This window comes from Pygocentrus nattereri, chromosome 9 (assembly GCF_015220715.1).
Source record: "Pygocentrus nattereri isolate fPygNat1 chromosome 9, fPygNat1.pri, whole genome shotgun sequence".
Lineage (NCBI taxonomy): Eukaryota > Metazoa > Chordata > Actinopteri > Characiformes > Serrasalmidae > Pygocentrus > Pygocentrus nattereri.
Genome location: NC_051219.1, coordinates 32,802,347 through 32,825,088, shown reverse-complemented (window position 1 = coordinate 32,825,088; position 22,742 = coordinate 32,802,347). Strand labels below are relative to the sequence as shown.

Below are 22,742 nucleotides of genomic sequence, written 5' to 3'. Positions count from 1 at the left end.
CTACCAACATGAACCAAAATGAATGTCCTCCGGAGAAAAGAACCCAAGCGTCTCTCTTTTTAAGGACCCTGTGGCCTCACTATACACTCCATTTTAAAAGAAAAAACAGATTTATTTAGTACAACAGTGAGCACAATGTAAGACTGTAACAGTAAGACTTCAGTAGTTTTATCAACACATACCTTACGTTTAGGTTACTAGACAGCTACATCTCTTGTCCTGTGTCTAAGTGAATATTTTGAATAAAATGTATCCATAGCAGGTGCCATGCCTGACATAGAACCACTACACTCATACATACAGTATGTGTTAACATAATTATTTATGCTACATGAAAACTCAGTTCATATTCACCGATCAGGAATATCATTATGGCCACCTTGTTTCTACGCTCACTGTCCATTTTATCAGCTCCATTTACTACATAGGTGCACTTTGTAGTTCTACAATTACAGACTGTTGTCCGTCTGTTTCACTGCTGTGTCTGATGCACTCAGACCAGCACAATACACACTAACACACCACCACCACCACCACCACCACATCAGTGTTAACGCAGTGCTGAGAATGATCCACCACCCAAATAGTACCTGCTCTGTGAGGGTCTATGGGAGTCATGACCACTGAAGAACAGGGTAAAAATGGCTAATAAAGTGTCAGAGAAACAGATGGACTACAATCTGTAACTGTAGAACTACAAAGTGCGCCTATGTAGTAAGTGGAGCTGATATAATGAACAATGAACATAGAAACAAGGAGTTGGTCATAATGTTATGCCTGATCGGTGTGGTTTTCACACACAGTTGCTCAGTAGGACTTTTTATGTCATCATAAGAGAGATCATAAGAGATGACAAGGAAATATAAAGTATTAACAAACCAGCACAATGATGTAGTGCATTACTATAAATACTGCAGACACTTCAAAAACATGAATAAAAACTCACAAGACGCACTCACAATGGCCTAAGCAGTATGTGCTTTGTTTAAATGGAGATCTAGACTAATGAAAAATGACAAATCTGACAGAAATCTTTTAGTACTAGGCTTGTCTCACCAGAACACAGAAGACATTATTTAGCTAAGGCATGAGTGTTGTGACAGTTTCATTTCAGCATTCACAGTTTTTAAAAACATTTAATACATGTTATAGATGTGTGATTCACATAGTATCTATAAAGTCATGGACACAAAACTGAACAGCTGTCTACCGAACTGAGCAGCACAGCATTGTCAATGACAGCATGTTGATGTATGCATTAATGTCCGTAATGTTGGTTTGCGAAGGGTCCTTTTGAACACTGTTTTTCTATACTTACAAATCCGGCTGCTCTAATCGTTGGGATTTGGATTGGCGTCAGGATACTGGGAGAGGTCAAAGGTCAGCACTTTGCTGATGACGCAGTCTCCTTGCTGTGAAGAGACCAGCTATTAGTATTTCAACACTGTAAAAAAGGTTAAGTCAGCAATTACAAATGTGTGTATTTCCAGGGACACAGGAGGGGTGCATTTGGACACACCTCATTATCCACTCTATTTAATTAGGTATCACATCACTGTGTACTAAAGAAAGACAAACCTCAGGGTAAACTCCTATGAGTGAGTCAGCCTTTGTATAGAACTCCTCTTTTAGGGAGATAACAATGGCCTGGAAGTTCTGGACTGACTGGTCCTTTATGTAATTGGCCACCTGCGAATGTAGTACAAACAACATAAAATTAATGTCTACATTTTGCCAAATGCAAAAAGCAATGGTTAAATAAAATCACTAAACTTTAAACAAAAAATGTTGCCATTCAAGTACAGCTTTATAAAGATTCTGACATTAAAAGAAAGTAACAGATTTAGTTCACAGGCACCCAAATATTTTGCCTCAGAAGGCCAAAGTGCAATGTTTGCACTGGGCTAAAAGCCAAAAGAAAAAAACATATATGAATAAAGGGTTTAATTCAAAAACATTAAAATGTCCCTCACATATTAAGTTTCTTAATTTTTTATAACATATGTTGATAAACACTGAGAGTGGGTTTACACAAAAAAAGACATCATTATATTATCATAAACACCAACTTTATTAGACAAACTTGCTTGCTTATTTCCTGGTCTGTTTTCGCAGATGCGCAGACTGAGAAATCTGAAAGAAGCTAAAATCGAACTCTCGTTATCAGATATTATAATCGGATTTCTTACCTTAATCTGACCTAAGAAATCGGAGTGTGCTGTTTACATGACCATTTCAATATTCAGATAACTGAATGTATTCAGCTGTACTCAGTAATCTGACCATATCTAATTTCTGCAATGTGCATTACACAACATCGGTTATTCTTTTAATATCTATTCTTGTTACAAATGGATTTAGGGCATTTTGTAATGAATCTCTTCTAAGGAAGAAGGTAGATGTCAAACACATGTATGGATATACAGCTGGAATATACAGCAAGGAATATACAGTGCTGTTAAAAAAAAAAGCAGGTTTCTAGATCAAATTTGTAAAATGATAAGTAATTTGATGTTTAGTAATATTATACACCATTGGTGTTTGTTACATACTTCTTCTTCCTCCTTTTCTGCCTGTTGTTTGTCTAGTAACTTGTCACGCAGTTTTCGAAATATCGACTCAGAATGATTGCTCGGTCTGATCAGGGATAATGGGCTAGTATACAGATTTTTGATTGAACACCCAGTTTTTGTATAGCAATAATTTTTTCCCACATGTTTCTGCACCCCTCCTATGTCACCATGACAGAAGAACCCTAGTAACCTCCTGGACTTCCATAGCAGTCACCTAGCAACAACCCCGGAAACCACCTGGAACACCATAGCAACCATGTTGTAACACCCTAGAAACCACCCGGAATATTATACCAGTCACTTATTAACACCATGGCAATCACTTGGAACACCGTAGTCCCAAACTAGCAACCCCCAACAAACCAACAGAGATATGATAGCATCCACCTAGCAACACCCTATAACTACAGAGAATACCATAACGACCACGTGGAAAATTCTTTGCAACCAGCAGAGTTATCACAGCAACATCCCTAGCAATACCAGTGAATTGCTTAAACTGTGCAATCAATCTGCATTTTCTTCAGGAAATGGAGTTTTTTTGTTACTTAGTAATATTTGTTTTACAACATTACACTATATTTTATTACTAAAACGATAATACACATTTAAAGAATTAAAGTTATATAAGGTCTAAACATTTGTTTATTCTCTCACTGGGTAATAGAGTAGGTTTAGGATATCCTTCTGGCAGTTTAATCAAACTTCCTTGCAGGCCAACTTTGGGTCCACATTTATAGAAAATACACATTTGACAAATGAACCTGTTTAGAATCTCGTTATAATGAAATGTAATTTTGAGAGATTCATAAGGCATGTAAACCACTGTGTTCTGAACAATGATCATTGTGATGTAATTACAAATGACCACTGTAATGTATACAGACCTTGCCAATGTTTGTGTTATCTAGCGCAGCATCAATCTCATCAAGGACAAAGAACGGAGCCGGTTTGTAGCTAAAGGGGAATTTTAAAAAGGCAACACATTGGTAGCATATAAAACATTCAGGAACCAAAAAATATGATCCGATTTTGAAAGTGTTAGCTATGAGGCATTTACTTTCTGGATGTTGTCTTACCTGTGAATGGCAAAAAGCAGAGCCAAAGCTGCTACTGTCTTCTCCCCTCCAGACAGATTATCCATTGGCCTAAATCTCTTTCCTGGAGCCACACAATTGTAATTGATTCCATCCAAGTATGGTTCCTCTGGGTTCTCTGGGCCAAGAAAGGCCTGGGGAAGAATGTATTTCATTTTAAAACTAGTTAACAAGACTACACTGCACTTCCAGTAATATGAAGTCCTCTAATACCCAGAAAGATTTCTGAAATGCTAAGGCAGCTGTTCAAAATCAATTGTGTTTATTTCAGACCTGTGCGCTGCTGTTACGTGAGAGGGCTTTGTAGATCTCATCAATATTGGTAGCAACGGACTCAAAGCAAGTGTTGAAACGGTCAAACCTCTCCTTCTTGATCTGCTCAAACGCCTGCTTAGCCTTCTTAGCTCTCTTCCGGGCTGCTTCAAATTCTGCAGAAGAGGCATAAACAAATAATGCCTGATCTGAGTGCTTCCAAGACCGTCAATTATTCAATAGGTTTGGAGTAGGACACGTTCACATAATCTGCTGTCTTAAGCACTATTTGAGCTGGATTTGTTTTACCAGACGAGGTTCTGTATGTAATTTGTAAAGGATTTCACTGGTCCGTTTGTATGAGATAAAATATGTGTTTAAAATGCAGATTTGTGCCAGACTAAAATCACAGATACTGTTGGTAATCAATTAAAAAACTCAAAAGGAAACTTTTACACTCTTAAAGGGGAATTCCACAAATTTTTCTAAATATCTGCATAATTCACTTGTTGACATGAAAACAACATCATTCAGAGTGGTCTGATGTGAAATCTGCTGTTATAGAGGCACCCACAGAGTCAGAATTGTTCACAGTGGTGGTGATGGGAACCAGACGTCTGAAATGTTTAAAACTTCTGAAAAACCTCCTTGCAAAAAACTGATAAATAAATTGGCTATAAATATGCTGCCTGACGCCTGAGACACTGTTTGACATTAGTTTTAAGATAAGGCAGAAAGGATGCTATAAGCCAAAACAGTACAGAGAAAAAAACTTTTATTTACAGTGGCAGAAAGGCACATGAACAGCTGGAGACAGCAATGAGGTCATTTCTAGGGGTTAACACGAAATATCACTTACTACCCCAACAGCCCAACACAGAATAATACACATAACATGTACACACTTCAAACTAAGGAACAACAATATTAACAACATTAAACAAGATTCAATGCCATTCTTACAGAGGGGGCGGGCCAGGACGTGAGGCGCAACTCTGCATGTCATGCTCCAAAAGCCCCTTTTTAAAATGCGTAACGTGATGGAAACCATAGTATACAACTCAGAGAACTTGACGGTTCACTGGCCATTTTGGAGAGTAAATAATATGGCTATCTTTGTATTGTAGACATTGTGACCCCTGGTTCCCCTCACCACCACTGTAAAGAAACTTTTCTCTAGAGTGAACTATTTCACATCAAATCACTCTTAATGACTTATGCAGAAATTTTGAAAAATCAGTGGAATTTGTCTTTAAAAATAGACAAACAAAAACGGTTGTGATGCCCTTTGTTAACCTGAAAAACCACTGTGGGTAGAAAGGTTTCTATAAATATGATGTGAGTGTGAAGAACCTTTTTGGAGTTTAAAGAACCTACATATAATAAAGGTTCTATAATAATTCATGCCTTTTCTAGAACCATAAATTCAAGCCAAGTACCAACTTTCACTTGCAGCTGTAGGTGCTGTTTATTGGCTTACCGTCACTGGTCTCCTGGAACTTGTCCCTGACGCTCTCCAGTTTCTCCATGGCCTTCATGTTGGGAGCACTGATGCGCTGGAGAATGCTCTGCTGCTCATTCAGCCTCTGCTGCAAAGTGTTCATCTCAGCCTTAATCTCCTCCTCAGAGAGAGCATCCTATGAACATGGATCAAAAAGTAATAATATTAAGTGATAAGTACAAAAAGTACATAAAATACATATCACAAAAACATCCTCAGAGGTTGTGGTGGGTGTTTTTGGCATACCTTAAGGTCCTCATTTAGGTTGGTGTAATCTATTTCTATGAGAGCTTCCTTGGCATGCACAGAGCTGGATGTTTTCTGGTTGCTGGACTCATCAACCTGGGAGCTTCCCTGCATGAAGAATTCATATCTTAACAGTATGAAACCATTTACAGTGTATGGTTTTAGCCATGTATGTTTATATTTGTTGTGATATCTTAATTGCAGTATTGACACTTTACCTGGACAGGTGAATAATTAAAGGAAAAACCAATATAAAGTTTCTTAGTAAGATGTTAGGACACTTCAAGCCACCAGAACAGAACAGTCTCTGGAACTTTGCTGGAGGGATGGAACTTCATGCTTCTGGAGAGTGTTACCATTATTGATTATTATACCAGTGTTACCATTATTACCATTAATATACCAGTGATCAGTCCCTGTAAACTATGCAAGAAAAAGGCCCCCAACAGCATACATGCACTCTAGAGCCCCTTATTGTAGGGTTCAAGCATTCAAGCCTGTATAGCTCTCTTGGAGCAGAGTAGAGAACATGTGCCAGTATTCAGCAACATTAAACATACACAGTAACATTATCGTGAACGCTCTGAAATACAACCAATGCATTTTAGTTGAAAAAGTTGCAGTTTCACCACAGAGTTTTTAGAGACATAGAGCAGCTCCCACTACACTCTCAGCCTCTGATATCATGATACAGTCTGCCTTCTGAGCAGAACTTGTAAACAACAGCCACAGCACAGAAGGAAAAGGAGACAGAAACTTTCTCCCCAACAAAATGTGAAAACTCGCGTTCCTCCCAATATGGAGACAAAAAATGCTCACTTTTATGAATACACTTATGTTTGCAGTTGTGTGTATGAAGAATAATGCACACAAGTGTACTGAATTTTGCTAATAGGCTAGCATACTCAGTCTTATTGGATTGGGTTTCAAGTTGAAAGTCTATCTAAATGAATTTCTGTAAAACTAGAATATATAAGGTAAAAAATTGGCTTGATGCTGATATATAATATAAAACATATTCCCGCTATTAGAAATGAGCACTCATTGATGCTGTTTAACGAATAGTAGCTGTTAATAAATGGTTTCCACATTCCAACTATATGCCATCTAGTATGTTCCATGCTGTGTTTTAAAATATTAGTTAATATCATAATTTTTTAATTGTGCTAAAAAGTTTATACTGTCACATACTTGCAACAAAGCATGGTAGAACATAAATTGCTTAATTGTATGAAGCAATACATCTGTCTGAAAGCTTCTGACCTCATGTTTCTCTTTTCATTAAAAGCATTTTTTCCCTTGAATTTATCAGCAGTCTATAGCTGTAACACCTGTGTGGACATCTTTTGTGTGTGATCATACAGCTGTTCAGATGAACTGTGCACTATACCTCTCCCTGGCTGATGTCATCCATGGTTCCAGATTTGAGGGGCAGTTTGATGTCCTGCATCTTGCAGGCCTGTAGAAGGTTGTGTCTGTCACTGCGTTTCTGCTCCAGCTTTGTCTCAATCGCTGTCACCTCTTTCTGTAGCTGAGTCAGCTCTCTGAAAAAATCACATCAAACCATTCGGACCAAGATCTAAACACCTTACCATTCACGTCCATATACCAAGACTTGCTCTTCAGATACATGAAGCACAATGCCAAGTGTTGGATTATTATTAGTTATAGGAGTGAATAACAGAAATCTGGACCTGTAGATGTTAAATGATTAAAACAAAGTATAATAACAGAAAAGTTTGCAGATCCCTGCTAAAAAAAACACCTCACCCAACTCATCATCTAATTATGAACATTTTCTCACTTGTTAGCAGCTCCTAGCTTCTTGCGGATCTCCTCCATCTCTCGGTTCTTGTCATTGACCTCTCCCTTTTTAGTGAGGTGCTGATTTTTGAGGTCCTGCAGTTGGGCCATGGTCTCATCAATGATTTTCATGTGTCTGTGTTCCTCCTGAAGTGCAAGAAGACAAAGACTGCATGAGTAAGAGTGCTTTTTAGGTTTTTTATTGATACATCATTAGTCCAACATACCTAATATCTCACCACTGATACAGAGATTTTGTTTTTGTTCACTTCAACTCATTAAAATCTACCTCCAGAGTAGCTGGTTGCATGAGCACCTCCATGATAGTCATAGTAAAATGGATCATAATGTGAATTTGGAGCTTTCTGTGTTTCTATCACTGTAGAAAAGAAGCTCTACGCTGCCTTTATTGCCTTTAGTTTCTGAGCAAGCTTGGTCAGTCATTCAGAATTGATTTCTAATCAGTAAGAACTTATTATTGATTTGTTCATCAGAATAACAATGAAAGGTAGTTGAAATGTCAAATAGGCAAAAAAGCCTTTACAAGTTCTTTTCTTATTAAATTCAGTAGGGCAACATTGATAAATCATGCTATAAATGGAGAACAGTAGAATTGGTATTAACAGGATATCAGTAATAAAAGATGTGAAAATGAAGTGTTGTCAAATTTGCTATACTCTGTGTTCTCATTTCCACATTTGAGGCCTTGCTCTGATTTCTCCAGTCTACAAATTGCACTAAAACAGCTGAACAGCTACTTTGTTTCTCCAATGTCTGTACCTTCTTAAGTCTTTCAATCTCACTCTCATCTTTCTTCACTGTCTGCTCCCACATCATCACTTTCTCCTGGTCCTCCTTTAGCTGGTTCCGCTCATAGTCTAGCTGGATGGCTAGACGGGTCTTCTGGGTCTCAAATTCAAGTCTATTAATACCAGAGATAAGCAAATTAATATAAGGCTTCTATTCAGTAATGGAATGTATGAAATACCCCTGTCCTCAGTCTTCTTCTAAACTCATGCATGGCTGTAATCAGTCTTGGAAACTCAGTGTTAACAGAAAATCTCACCCAGGAGATTCCAAGATCAGCTACAACCACAACCTTGAGTTTTATAGAGGGCTGTGAATGGAAAGTGATGGCATTTCAATATTGAACAATCCATTTGCACTCTTCATAGAAATATAATGAAGTCTATTGGATAATGAATAAATGCTTTGATCTATTTCGGGCTTAGATCAGAACACTGAAAGCACTATGTAGTAAAATGTGATGCAGCAACTTGCATCCCATCTGACACAAAGTCAGCATTGACATCTTGAAAAGAAAAAAGCCGTTGTTTTCGCTAACAATCTTCAAATGCAACAATTTGTCTCTACAAACAAAGATCAGAATTGTCCAGGCTTTGGTCTTCTCTGTGGTTCTTTATGGATGTGAAAGCTAAACAAGCAAGACAGGAAAAACACTCATGCCTTTGAACTTTGTGTTGGGACTTTTGAGAGTATCCTGGATAGCAAAGAAATCAAACAAAGGGATTCTCAACCAAATCAAGCCCCACTTTTTACTGGATGCCCAGATAAACAAATTTAGAAGAAGCAGATCATTGGCCTTTATGCTTAAAAAACTATGCTTGGGACAGTATAAGGTAAAAGAGTTAGAGGACAACCAGCTACAAGATGGAAGGACAAAAGAGGCCTAAAGATGCCTGAAGACCCAAACAGAAGACATAATATTCTGGAGAACCACTGCCTGTATGGTCACCAGGAGTCTGAATCGACACCACTTAGTAATAAAAAAGCTACATTACAACAGTGTAATGAAAGTTTTGCATAGTAGCATAATATGGGCCCACCAGTGGCCAACTTGGTTATTTTTAATTCATATAATTAAAAAACATTTTTTCCCTGTAACTCTTATCAGATGAACTAGGACACTGTTGGCTCCCCTGCTGTGAAAGCAATTCACCCTGCTCCACAAAGAAGACCATGCTGAGGTAAAAGACAACCGTAGCTTTCCTAACCGTCATGTACAACTGCTCAAAAATCATACAATGCTCATGTAAATCATATACATTTTCTTCAAAATATTCTCTATCCATTTTATTAAGCACATTGTAAGCACAATATATGTTTGAAGGAACGTCAAAGCAACGTACCTGCTGTGAAAAGAGGTTAATTTGGCATCTTCTCTGCATGTCACTAATGAAATGAATGAATCACATGCCATGTTTTCACTGGTACGACTGCTTTAAGACTTCACAGAATCACCTCTGTAGAGATGTGTAACTAATCTACAGCAGCATAGCCCACATGTCACTCACCGTTTTTTGGCAATCTCATTCTGTCTCTTGACTTTCTCCTCTTCAAACTCTCGAATGTTTCTCACCCCGATCTCTTCACAAAATTCAAGGAATACTTCATCCTCCACCTACAAAGCATCACCATTAATGATACTGCACAGTTCACAACTACCGAGAATGGCCATGATACTTTCCAGTCAGAACTTTTACCAGGTTCATGCGGTCTCTCAACTCTGTGATGTCTCGCTCACGTGACTGGATGATTCTCCTGATGTCGTTGATGCGCGGACCAAAATTTGCCAATTCACTCTCCAGCTTTGATTTCTCCTACAAAGACAGTCAGTCTGCAATCACTTTCCAAATTAATAATGGCTGCTATTTTATTAAATAATACCTTATACAGTGTACACTGTAAAAATGGTTTGTTAGTTCAACATAAAAACACTTCATGTGGTAAAAAGCAATAGAACTAGTTTTATTCAACTTGAGTCAACACTGTGACTAAATTAGTTTCATTCAGCTCAGATACTTTGAATGAAACATTGTTTCACTTTTCTACATTTAATTTACCATTTCTACAGTGTGGACTGAGACATAAACTGGACACCAGTGTAGTCTAGGTGTCCAGTATTTTTTTATTTTTAGATATTTTCATATTTTAAGTGAGATTTTAATAGATGACAAATTTTATAGTGTAATTTTCCATTTAGTTGTCAGGTTATTTGCTTTGAAATTTCACCACCAATTTCCAATTCAAGACATTCTGGATATTCATTTTATTATAACTTTTATTACGTTCCTTAGTATGGTAGAACTTCCAGTTATTATTTACAGCTCAATTCATATTAGTTACATTTAAAATGTACTAATGTTTTGCAGATTAGATAAATATTAGAAATCTACAAACTTGCAAACAGGGCTGAGTTTTCCAAAGCTACTTAGCACAAAGATGACTTAAATGGTAGAGGGAGCATCACATTGAACACTCTCTCTATTACTTAAGATAATCGTAACACCAAGATGCATTTGGTAACTAAAATTTTACTTACATTAATATTCCTGTATATTTTTTGTATAGAAACCTTTCTCGCAGAAAGAGTACCTGCATGTTGAGGGACAGGTGGCGAGTCTTGGTCTGTTCCAGGTCACTCTGAGAATACTTCAGTCTCATCTGCAGCCCGTGGGCCTGAGATTGGACCTGCCTCAGCTCTGCCTCTTTCCTCTTCGCCTTCATCTGCTCCTGAACAGAGCCAATCACAAAGAGAAAGTGTGAGAAAAAGTTAAACTGCATATATTTATTATATTTTTGAAAAAACTATATTGCTGCCATCAAATTAAAGCCAACCTGAAATTCTAACTGAGCCTCACTTGCCTTGTTAGTTCATGTCCCTGGTTATATTAAACATAATTGATCTTATCATAAAATTCCTGCTCTTCTATAATCTTTGATTGTAATGTAATGATTTTGCTTGGTTCTAAAATATACTTGCGCACCAGTGAGCCGAGATGAAAGGAAAACGCATTATATTTTATGTTAAACTCTGTTCAGTAACAATGGTTGCTGCTACCTTCAGTTCCTCTGTTAGTTTCTCTTTCTTATCTTTGAGTTTGTCCACAGCCTTCTCATCCCAGCGTCGGGCCTTCGCTTTCAGATCACTCGCTCCTCCAGAGATCACCCCAGACTTTTGAAAAAGAGTGCCATCCAAGGCCACAGTCTTCAGAAGAATGAAAAAAGGAAAATGGTAAGAGGTACAGAGTCCTACACAACTCACCTTAAAGAAATGCTTTAAAACCACAAATCTAAGTTTTCACGCTACAGCTCTGCATAGTGTATATAAATAAAATAGTGTGCCTCAGACTGATTATGGAGCAAGTACAGACTTTTTTTTATGTGTAAACAAAAATCCAAGTAACCTCCTATTTAAGCAAATAGAAAAAAAACACTATTCACTGTTGTGCAAAATAAAAATAATAAAATGCTAATAGCTACTGCAAGCACATTTTTGTGCACTGTAAGGCTGAACAACGACACACATTGTCACTGATGTGAAGCACTGCTTCACAGTTAGGATTACAGAGAGTAATAAATATACAGTATATTCCACGCAAAAACCTTCCATCTCCATTTTTGACATTTTTTACTTTTTAACTTGTGTTATTCATTAGACTGTATTAAAATTGCATGACCAAGGACCATTGGAAATGTCTTTTTTAACCTGTAAAGTTAACTTTTTGGAGACAAAAAGTTGTTTTAACACAGAAAAAGCATTTTTCTTAAAAACACTCTGTATGATGATGCCAGTTTGTTGTGACTGTAGCTACTACTGCATCATACATTTTGCCATACAGTCCACAATTAGATGAGTGAGGTGTTAAACTGACAGGTTGCTTGTTCTAAAGCTTCTATTGATATTGATAAAAAAAAAATTGAGTCATGAGCTTTTGACATGACAGCCATGACGCACCTTATGTCGGTAAGGTCCTCCAAAAGCAATCCTGCGAGCATCCTCCACATTCTCACACACGAGAGCATTTCCACAGGCATACTGTAGTGCTTTCTTTATGTGGGGCGGCTCATAGCGGATCACGTCAATCACCAGCTTGGCTTCTCGCAGCTCCCTCAACTTCTCATCTGTGGGCTTGACCTTCGAGGAGTTATAGAGAAACATAAGCCAAGTACAAATACAATTTCACACAAAAAAGTGGTGGTTAATTCTCCATTCCTATATTAAAGAAATCCAGAATACACTGTACTTCCAGGTAGTCCAGGGGAAGGAAGGTCTCTGGTTCTCCTCTCTGTTCTTTGATGTACTGGATGCAGTCTCTGCCCGTCTTCTCTGAGTCCACAATGATGGCATCCATGTTCTTTCCCAGCACCTTTGTCACAGCAATCTGATACTTCTTCTGTGTGGGCTGGCACAGGTCAATCAGTCTGCCATACTAATTAGATCAAGATAATAAGAGGTCTGAAAACAGGTAGACTAAGAAAACAATATAAAAATAATATATATAAATAAAAAACACATAAATAAAAATCACTCACTCACCACTGAACCAGGGTAGAGTCTCTTAATGCTCTCCATGATCTCAGCTTTGCGCTGCTGGCGACTGTTTTCCTGCCGGTCAATTCTGGCATCTCCAAGCTGCTCCATCACCTGTACCCAACATCATATAAATCAAAACAGTGTGTTCACAGATTATATTATTAAATATTGTTCACCTGTACCTGCAATCTGCAGTGATTTATTTAAATGTGCAGGACTTTTCCAATTACAAAGCCTTACCTGGTTTAATTCCATATTTATCTCATCGATCCTCCGTTTGGCAAGCTCTACTTCCTCAGTCAACTCCTCCTCCATTCTCCTCTGTTCATCCAGAGACTGCCTGATTTAGAAAGAGAATATAACCCTCATTCAGCATTAATTTTATAGTTCAATAAGGAAATTACATGAAGTACTGTGAAACAAGGTAGTTCAGTTTTAGTTATACCTGCTAGTCGCAATGTAGTCTTCCAGCTTCTCAATGCGTTTCTGGTTTTCCTCTATCTCTCTTATTTTTTGCTTTATTTTAGCCTGCAATTAACAACAATGCAGCAATTATTTCAGTCTTCAGTTCACAACACTAAAACAGTACCCCAATCACTATACAAAAACAATCACTGAAACAGATAGCTAGGCTGTTTCTGAACAACAGCCTTGGGGGCTGGTTTTCCAACCCAACAAAACTTAATTAATTTTGCTTAAATTACACTCATTGTCAAAAAAATAGTTGTACCTAGAAGGAAGTGAAAATCCTATTTATGTCACGATTGGCCCCTCCCAGTCCAGTCCATGTGTTTGTGTTTTGGTTTACCCATGTGTGTTTGTTTTGTGCCAGCCCCCTCATTTCATGACTCCACCCCTGATTGTTGCCACCTGGTTTCCGCCTGTCCCTCGTTATCCCTGTTGTATTTGAGACCTGTGTTTGCACTTTGTCTTGGCTGGTCTTTGTATTGGTTTGTCTTGACTCTGTTTGGACTGTCTTTGTGGTTTGTTTTTTTAGTTTTCACTTATGTCTGTCCATCCTGAACTTGGTATCGATTATTGGAACCTGGACTGTCTTGACTATGACCCTGGATTTGCCCCTAATAAATCTCACTTATCTCAGTGTATGCGTCCTCCTAGCTCCCCGTCACAATTTGGCAGGAAGATAAATAATAAAAGATTTAGACTGATATGGACCATATTGGTTGAGTTACACATACAAAAGTAGTGTCTCTCAGTATGGTGCTGGGCTGCTATGTTTGCTAATGCGACAGGCCAGACGTCTCAGCATGGAGTTGTAGAGGTACCTAATGGCGTCCTGTGATAATCCGTCCCATGCAGCTTGAATATTCTCACGTTTGTCTCTTCAGATTTTGCTGTAAGAGTGGAGTGTTGATAGTGCGTCCAATAGCATCCCACACATTTTCAAGCAGGGACAGGCCTGGCAATGTGGCTGGCCATGGCATAGTATCTGTGTCTTCAAGAAAACTCTAAGAGGCAGCAGTATGCGGATGAGCAATGTCCTGCTGGAATAGTGCCCCAGCATATATGTTCAGAAAAGGTAAGGCCATTTTTTTGCAGGAACTCATTAACATAACCGTGGTGCTGTCCAAGTGCCTGTAATGAAGAACAAAGGTCATCTGGCATCATATGAAATTGCCCCCCACAACATGACACCAGGCCTTCTGGACATGTGATGTCTGACAACAGACTGTTTATCTTGGTGCTGACCACGGTGACTCCACACACAGATTCGTTGGTCATCTCCACCAAGACAAAAGTGCTATGGTAATATCTGAATGACTGGTATGGTGCACTGTACGTCAATAAGTCAATCCCATGCCCCAGAGCTTTACAATGCAACCTGAACTCTCAAACTCTTTCAACTTATCGAATTGCTTTTGAACACTTCTCCAAGACATACTTTGCTTGCAAAGGATGCTACCAACACAACAGTGTGAGCAAGAATGGGACATTATAGTCAGTCAGTTACAGCAATAAGGCCCATCCTTGCTTTTTTTCACATGCACGGTCTTGCGTGAAATTATTCACGTCTCACAATGCCAAACCTACCCACCAAGTTTCATTCCTGTTGGTTGATTCCTTCTGGGTGCAACTATTTTTCTGACAATAATTGAAATAAAATAAAACAAATTAATAAATTCTACATACTTGTGGGGCCCCATGGTGGTTTGGGGACACAAATCAACTGCTTACTGCTTAAAGCAGGAAAACAGGTAATGATCTTTATTGAATTCTTGCATATCTCCACCTCTGTCTCCACTTTCTTCCTCTCCTCGAGGTCCAGTCTGTCCTGGTCAGCCTTTTGATCACGGTTGAACTTCTCTAGCTCCTGTGCGAGCGTGGCTGCCCGCTTACTGGCCTCCTCTTTCAGCCTGTGGTACTGCTTCACCTGTACACCAAAAACAGGCATATAGAAGAAAAAAGGTGACTATATGCCCAAAAACAATGCCTCCATCACTTAGACAGCAACTGTAAAAAATAAAAGTAACAGCACCTGAATCTGAAAGTTCTGTTTCATAATCCAGAGCTCTGAAATAAGCTTGAGTGTTGAATTGTGTTGAATATATTTTCACTCTGCTGTATCTGAGGAGTACTCTGAGGAGTACTGTACAGCCAAAGGCTCAGGAGCTCAAGCTGCACCTGGGGTCTACCTGTGCACATACCTGGTTAAACTAAATTGATCACATAACCCTCTACAAAAGACTGCTCATTTATGTATTGACTTTTTTCTTTTTAGCAAGCTGGCAAACATGACGAGGATCAAGATCATTTTACAAATCTCGTCCATGACTAAAAATGTGTTAAACCAAAATAACTGAAAACCTTATATTACCAAGTGACTTGAGAAACTTATTCTGTATTCTGTTATTTTGTAACCATGATTTCACTTCTGACATGGTGTGTTTTTATGCTATACTGTACAATTACTGCCTACAAAATTATAAAATTTGTTTTATCAGATGACTGTGTTTAAGGTCTATTGAGACCTACAGTATCGCTCTATATCATCCAGTGGTCCTGAAGTTTTGAGCTGGCAGCTATGCAGAACCTGCAGCTAACATCCAGAGAACATAGAGAAAAGTCAATGGAGCTTTCAGAAGCTAATCTGACCTGGTTCTCCTCCAGGGTGAGGTCCTGGCCCTGACTCTGAGCCTCCTCCTCCATGCGCTCCTCAAACTCCTGCCTGGACATCTCCACAGCCCCCTGCTCTTGGTCCAGCTCCTCCATATCTGCCTTACGCTTCTTATACATCTTCTGAGCATTCTGCAAAGACTTGCGGGCTGCCTCCAGCTTCTTTATCTTGTGGGAGGTGTTCTCCTTGGCTTTGATGTACAGCGGCCGTTTCTGGTTCAGCTCTGCATCTTTCTCTCTGTAGTGGGCAGATATGGGTCTTAGAAAGTTCTAGCAAAAATAAACTGTTAAAGAAAATGCTAAGGCTAACCTAATTCTCCACATCTTCTGAAATATCTCCCAAAGCAGAGGCCCTCATTTAAACTAACTTCCATCAGTTTTTGATCAATTCTTTATGTAGTCTGTCTATGTTCCTAGCAGCCTGAAAAGAACAGCATTCATTAAAGATATAACAGAGTTTCTAATCACATACTTTATCTCTTTCTCCACGTTCTGCTGGTCCCTCATCATCCTCCCCAGCTCTTTCTTCTTCTCCTTCAGTTCGTCTTCTATATGGTCCATTTTCTTTCTGTCTTTCTCAATCTCACGGTTGCGCTGTGACAGCTCTCGATTCAGCTTCTCAATCTCCGCTTCATTGTGGTAGAGCTTGAAGAGCTGCAACTGTACATGAGCCCTAATCACCTCGTCCTTCAGCCGCTGGTACCGCTCAGCCTGAAGGACAGACACAGTTCACATTTAAATTCTTAGAATAAAGGTGCCAAAATGCATTAGAAGAGCCACATTTAGTTTCCTAAACATAGGCTCTCCTGCACCAACTTGCTCCAACTCCACTCACAAAAATGTGGACAATCCAAGAGTCCCAGAAGACTTGTTTGAGAACCACTGCCCTAAAGAACCTTTCAATTTTGAAAACAAGACATGCAAGTGTGAAGAGCTTTTTGTATCGCTTAAGTTTAAAAAATTCCACATCATATAAAGGCTTTATACCAAATAAATGTTTTCCTACAATCAAACATCCAAGAAACCTTTTTAGCATTGTACTTTGTGCAAGACGCTAAGATGGTGCCATAAATAGTATGGAATAATGCAACCAAAAAAATGGTTTCCTGAGGAACCATGAGTGAAAAAAGACTTGTGAAAGTGAATAACCTCCTAAGAACCTTTTAAGTTTGACAGATGCTTCACATAATGTAAGGTTGTTTAAACTTTAGTTCCCTGAAGAAACATCCATGTAAAGGTTCTTTAAAGGAGACAAAAGTGGTTCCTCTATGGCACAAAAAAAAAAACACTAAGAATGTTTAGGAGTGTCTCAACTTTTAATAAATCATGATACTGATTTTGTAAATTCTGCTATATCACCAGCACTTAGCACCTCCTCTTTCTCCTGCTTGGCCTCCTTGCGCTCAGCTGCGATGTTCTTCTTCCGATGATAGTTGAACTGTGTGTCCTCCTCTGCCTTCACCATCTCTTTCTTCCTGCGGTCGTACTCCTGAGCTAGTTCTCCCGAGCGGGAAATCTCCTCAAACAGCGCTGTCCTCTCTTTTGGGTTCTTCATGGCTATGGACTCAACAGCACCCTGACAGACCAAGCAAGGAAATCAAACATCTCAACAAGGAAGAGCAGCTTTAATTTGAATACTCTCACATAAAATGGACCCTTTTGTACCTGAAACACCAGAAAGTTCCTGGCCTTGATGAGGATGCCCAGTTTCTCCAGTTCCTCACTGTAGTCAGAGAGTCCAACCACCTTATTGTCAAGCCTGTATTCTGAAGAGGAACCTAAAACACACAGATGCAAACAGCCTTCTAGTGTGACTTGTTCAGCTGTTGGATGTTGTGATAATATGAATGATATTGAATTTAAATGACTTTTTTAGCTGTGATAAAACTAAATAAAATAACTATTTTATTATACTGTGTTTTACAAGTTTATTTAACAATATATAATAGTAACAACAATATTGTGCATAGGATATGGATTCACATGGATTTTCTTCATGCTATTTTTTGAGTAAAAGTGTATTACTGTTTTAAGCAAATAGGAAAATCTGAAAAATCACTAGTTTTTTGAACAGTGTACATGCTTTTGCAAAAGCTGTACAGCAGACTGGTTAAGTCACTTGGATGTAATGCTACAACACTAGGCACTCTAGGGGTGTACTTGTGTAAAGCAATTTCATTTGCACTGTTATCACAGCCCTTAATTATGTATTTATCAAAGGAACTCATGATAATGATGAAAATACAATGAATCATGCAGCCTTACAGCCTACAGACAAAAACTATTAGGACCAGCTTCTCAGACCCAGATTAGGTCTATGTCTGCAATTAAAAAGGATTTCCAATGCTGAATTAACACTGGCATTGGTACAAAACTAGACTTAATCCATGTATGGAAACCAGCTCCTAAATGCAGAAATGAGGGCAAAAAAATAAAACTGGAACGAATGTACTGTATGTCCCACTGTGTACCTATTATGACCCGTGTGAATGTGCGTTCACTGTCATTGTCCTCGCAGTACACCATGCTCACAAAGGCACGGTTAGCTGCAGGTTTCCCCACTGGAGCGCCATGGATCAGGTCCTTCAGGGTTTTAACACGGAGATTACTCGTCTTCTCTGCTAAAACAAAGCTGATGGCGTCCATCAAGTTTGACTTCCCTAAATAACAAAGGCAAAATGACAAAATAAAGCACTACCACAAACGCATGTACAAACAAAGTATCTTTAAAATGTACAAGATCTTCAAATATGTAGAAATGGGTAACAACCAGTTCATATACATTTATTCAGTGTCACACACTTGGATTTGTACTGTACTAAATACAACCCCAACTCCAATGAAGTTGGGACGTTGTGTAAAACAAATAAAAACAGAATACGATGATTTGCAAATCCTTTTCAACCTATATTCAATTGAATACACTACAAAGACAAGATATTTAATGTTCAAACAGAAACTTTATTGTTCTTTCCAAATATTCACTCATTTTAAATTTGATGCCTGCAACACATTCCAAAGAAGTTGGGACAGGTGCAACAAAAGACTGGGAAAGTTGAGGAATGCTAAAAAACAAAAAAAAACAAAACAAAAAAAAAAACGTTTGGAACATTCCACAGGTGAACAGGTTAATTGGAAACAGGTGAGTGTCATGATTGGGTATAAAGGGAGCATCCCTGAAAGGCTCAGTCGTTCACAAGCAAGGTTGGGGCGAGATTCGCCACTTTGTGAACAACTGCGTGAGCAAATAGTCCAACAGTTTAAGAACAACGTTTCTCAGTGTGCAATTGCAAGGAATTTAGGGATTTCATCATCTACAGTCCATAATATCAGCAAAAGATTCAGAGAATCTGGAGAAATCTCTGCAATTGAATGCCCGTGACCTTCGATCCCTCAGGCGGCACTGCATTAAAAACCGACATCATTCTGTAACGGATATTATCACATGGGCTCAGGGACACTTCAGAAAACCACCGTCAGTGAACACAGTTCGTCGCTCCATCTACAAGTGCAAGTTAAACTCTGTCATGCAAAGCGAAAGCCGTATATCAACATCCATGTTACGTTCCCACAAATGGCTACAGTCCAAAGGAGGGTGTGGGGACAGTAACGTGTGCGGTGTGGGTAGGTGGAGATGGCCAACCAGTGACGTAACCAGAGTATACAGAAAAACAGATTTATTTCAAGGACATCCACAAATGTTCACAAAACATCAAGACAACAAACCGGGACATTGAAGAACTGGACCAGCATTGGGGGAGAACACAGACGGCACCAAAGAAGAGAAAATAAAAGAACTAGCTATGTGTCTTGTCTAACTACCAAAACAAAATAGCTGACTGCTACACTACTCTAAACTAGCCCAAAAGCACAGGGGGTGGTGCGCGCCGCTAAACCAGTGTGTCTAGACACTCGGACTACCTGCGTGTGGCAGTGTAACCGCGCGCACGGTCTAAACTGCTCTTCCTCCCAGCAGGAAACCAGCTCAAACACAGTAGGACGAAGCGGGAGACAGTAACAACAAAAACCAATACCAAACGGTTCACAATGACAACAGCACTACACATAACAGCAAAGCTAAACTGAGGCACAAAACTTTACAACACAGCGATATCAAATTGAGCAGCACAACAAGCGAGCCGAAGGCTTCCGAACAAGGGCCGCCGCGCAGCTTTTAAGCACGAAGTCCCGCCCCTCTCTTGGTCCGGACGCGCCCTCTGATTGGCCAGTAGGCGACGAGCGTGACGAGGATGATGAATGACACCTCGATCCACCTATAATGTGAAAGACAGACCGACTGGCGCAGAAAAGAGAGAAAAGAGTTAACGAGGGAGCACGAAAGAGAGAGAGGGATAGAGCACGCACAAGGCGCCCACACGTAACACCCAGAAACGCCGCCGGCTTCTCTGGGCCCGAGCTCATCCAAGATGGACTGAAGCAAAGGGGAAAAGTGTCCTGTGGTCTGACGAGACAACTTTTCAAATTGTTTTTGTAAATCATGGACGTCGTGTCCCCCCGGCCAAAGAGGAAAAGGACTGTCCGGATTGTTATCAGCTCAAAGTTCAAAAGCCAGCATCTCTGATGGTCTGGGGTGTGTTAGTGCTGTGTTAGTGTAACTTGCACAGCTGTGAAGGCACCATTAATGCTGAAAGGTACATACAGGTTTTGGAGCAACATATGCTGCCATCCAAGCAACGTCTTTTTCAGGGACGTCCTGCTTATTTCAGCAAGACAATGCCAAGCCACATTCTGCACGTTTTACAACAGTGTGGCTTCGTAATAAAAGAGTGCGGGTACTAGACTGGCCTGCCTGCAGTCCAGACCTGTCTCCCATTGAAAATGTGTGGCGCATTATGAAGCGCAAAATACGACAACAGAGACCCCAGACTGTTGAGCAACTGAAGTTGTACATCAAGCAAGAATGGGAAAAAATTCCACCTACAAAGCTTCAACAATTAGTGTCCTCAGTTCCCAAACCCTTATTGAGTGTTGTTAAAAGGAAAGGTGATGTAACACAGTGGTAAACACGCCCTGTCCCAACTTTGGAATGTGTTGCAGGCATCAAATTCAAAATGAGTGAATATTTGCAAAAAACAGTTTATCAGTTTGAACATTAAATATCTTGTCTTTGTAGTGTATTCAATTGAATATAGGTTGAAAAGGATTTGCAAATCATTGTATTCTGTTTTTATTTATGTTTTACACAATGTCCCAACTTCATTGGAATTGGGGTTGTATTTCAAAAGGATAATCATATTTCATCTTCATGTTTGAAATTTCAAAATGATTTACAAATAAACATAACCAACTCTAACTTCTGCCGGAACAAAACCTTATACAGTCATATGCAGAAATTTGAATACAGCCCATCAAATGAAACGTTTTGTGGATTTTCAAAGTGAAAATAAGTTCTCACATCCTCAACAGGGAACTAACTTAATTATGGCATTCTTCTGCTAATTTACTGCACAATTTATTTGCATTGATTTGAAAATATTTGGGGGAAAAAACTAAATATACAACATAAAATGTGCCACAGACCACATTATATATTTATTGTCACTCCATTCAATTGGTTAAATTTAGCAAATAAACAGTAATTGTGCATATAATTATGCAAAAGTGTGTTCTCTGTAGATGATGTGTACTTATTTTCACTTGAAAATCAACAAAACATAATGCAACAAGGGGTGCTTAAAATTTAGCATATAGACTGAATTTCCATCAGTTGAAAATGCCAGCTGCACTGTGTTAAAATTTCATGATGAACACCGACAGCGATGGTCCAAAACTACTTAAAAAATATTTCTCACTTTTTAGCCTTGTCATTTTACTTCAGAATGAAGGGAACCCAAAAAGAGAAGCACCACAAACTGCACTGACTGATACATGGTGTACTGAGAGGTTCCACTGCAGTGCTATAGAGAACTCAGTTCTTGAGGCTGTTTTTGATCTAAAACTTTTTAAGTTAAACTCTCACACACACACACACACACACACACACATCTCCTAAGCCTTATCTTGGTTTCTCATAATTATGACTTAGTATCGTAATAATTAGATTCAGTTTGTCAATAATTAGATTCAATTCTTATTATAATTATGACTTTTCCATAAATATGACTTAGTATTCCTATTATTATGAGATAATAAGTAATTAGCATGGGATTCTAAGTCATAATTATATAAACCATTCTCGTTATTATAACAGGCGAAAATGGGCTTCCACACTAACCAGCACTTCAAAATGCCTCGTTTATTGGGTGACTGTCTGTAGGCGCTGAGCTAGACTGGGGGGCGTGACTCACATCAGACAGAGAACCTGTCTTAAAACGCAGATCACTGCATGCAACAGGGCGGAAAGCGTGCATTCTGCCCTTCTGTGAGTCTGTTTAATAGACAGCAGAACATCTGAGTGATCAGACTGACATTACAGAGCCTCCTCACAGTCAGCCTTGCACACAGATGATGCTCAGCGTCGCCAAAACACCCTCGTCCGCGCTTACCTGATCCATTCGGTCCAATTATCGCTGTGAATTTGTGGAAAGGTCCTATTATTTGTCGACCTTTGTACGATTTGAAATTTTCGATCTCGATTAGTTTTAAGTAACCCATGCTGCAGACGCTGCTGCGCTATGTTATCTCGGGCTGACGCCAGATAAAGTCCAATTCTTCTCTCACGCTGCTTTTATTTACTGTCTTCTAAAGTCGACGCGTTTTAAAACGTCTACACATGGAAAGAGAACATTAAGCGTTCCAGTCCTTCAGTCTACCACCTCTGCACACGCCCCCCTTCA

At 39.1% G+C, this 22,742-nt stretch overlaps 1 protein-coding gene across 2 annotated transcripts in view; it reads right to left on the bottom strand.

The window, feature by feature from the left end:
* Positions 1 to 22,742, bottom strand: part of smc1a (structural maintenance of chromosomes 1A) — a 25,536-nt gene extending 2,794 nt beyond the window's left edge. The window contains exons 1-26 of one of the 2 annotated variants that reach the window (XM_037541484.1): positions 22,452 to 22,560; positions 18,417 to 18,605; positions 17,611 to 17,723; positions 17,318 to 17,521; positions 16,418 to 16,656; positions 15,925 to 16,183; positions 15,062 to 15,202; positions 13,256 to 13,338; positions 13,051 to 13,150; positions 12,814 to 12,921; positions 12,521 to 12,706; positions 12,232 to 12,411; positions 11,335 to 11,481; positions 10,869 to 11,006; positions 9,977 to 10,093; positions 9,788 to 9,894; positions 8,253 to 8,394; positions 7,474 to 7,619; positions 7,060 to 7,213; positions 5,670 to 5,777; positions 5,403 to 5,559; positions 3,944 to 4,098; positions 3,653 to 3,804; positions 3,461 to 3,530; positions 1,579 to 1,689; positions 1,319 to 1,412 (exon numbers count right to left, since the gene is read on the bottom strand). In XM_037541484.1, coding sequence (XP_037397381.1) covers positions 1,332 to 1,412; positions 1,579 to 1,689; positions 3,461 to 3,530; positions 3,653 to 3,804; positions 3,944 to 4,098; positions 5,403 to 5,559; positions 5,670 to 5,777; positions 7,060 to 7,213; positions 7,474 to 7,619; positions 8,253 to 8,394; positions 9,788 to 9,894; positions 9,977 to 10,093; positions 10,869 to 11,006; positions 11,335 to 11,481; positions 12,232 to 12,411; positions 12,521 to 12,706; positions 12,814 to 12,921; positions 13,051 to 13,150; positions 13,256 to 13,338; positions 15,062 to 15,202; positions 15,925 to 16,183; positions 16,418 to 16,656; positions 17,318 to 17,521; positions 17,611 to 17,723; positions 18,417 to 18,605; positions 22,452 to 22,560 — 3,696 coding nt within the window. In that variant the 3' untranslated portion in view covers positions 1,319 to 1,331. Of the gene's footprint in view, positions 1 to 707; positions 1,413 to 1,578; positions 1,690 to 3,460; positions 3,531 to 3,652; positions 3,805 to 3,943; positions 4,099 to 5,402; positions 5,560 to 5,669; positions 5,778 to 7,059; positions 7,214 to 7,473; positions 7,620 to 8,252; positions 8,395 to 9,787; positions 9,895 to 9,976; positions 10,094 to 10,868; positions 11,007 to 11,334; positions 11,482 to 12,231; positions 12,412 to 12,520; positions 12,707 to 12,813; positions 12,922 to 13,050; positions 13,151 to 13,255; positions 13,339 to 15,061; positions 15,203 to 15,924; positions 16,184 to 16,417; positions 16,657 to 17,317; positions 17,522 to 17,610; positions 17,724 to 18,416; positions 18,606 to 22,451 lie in introns of those variants that run through there. The other variant, XM_017708140.2, reaches the window with a different exon arrangement.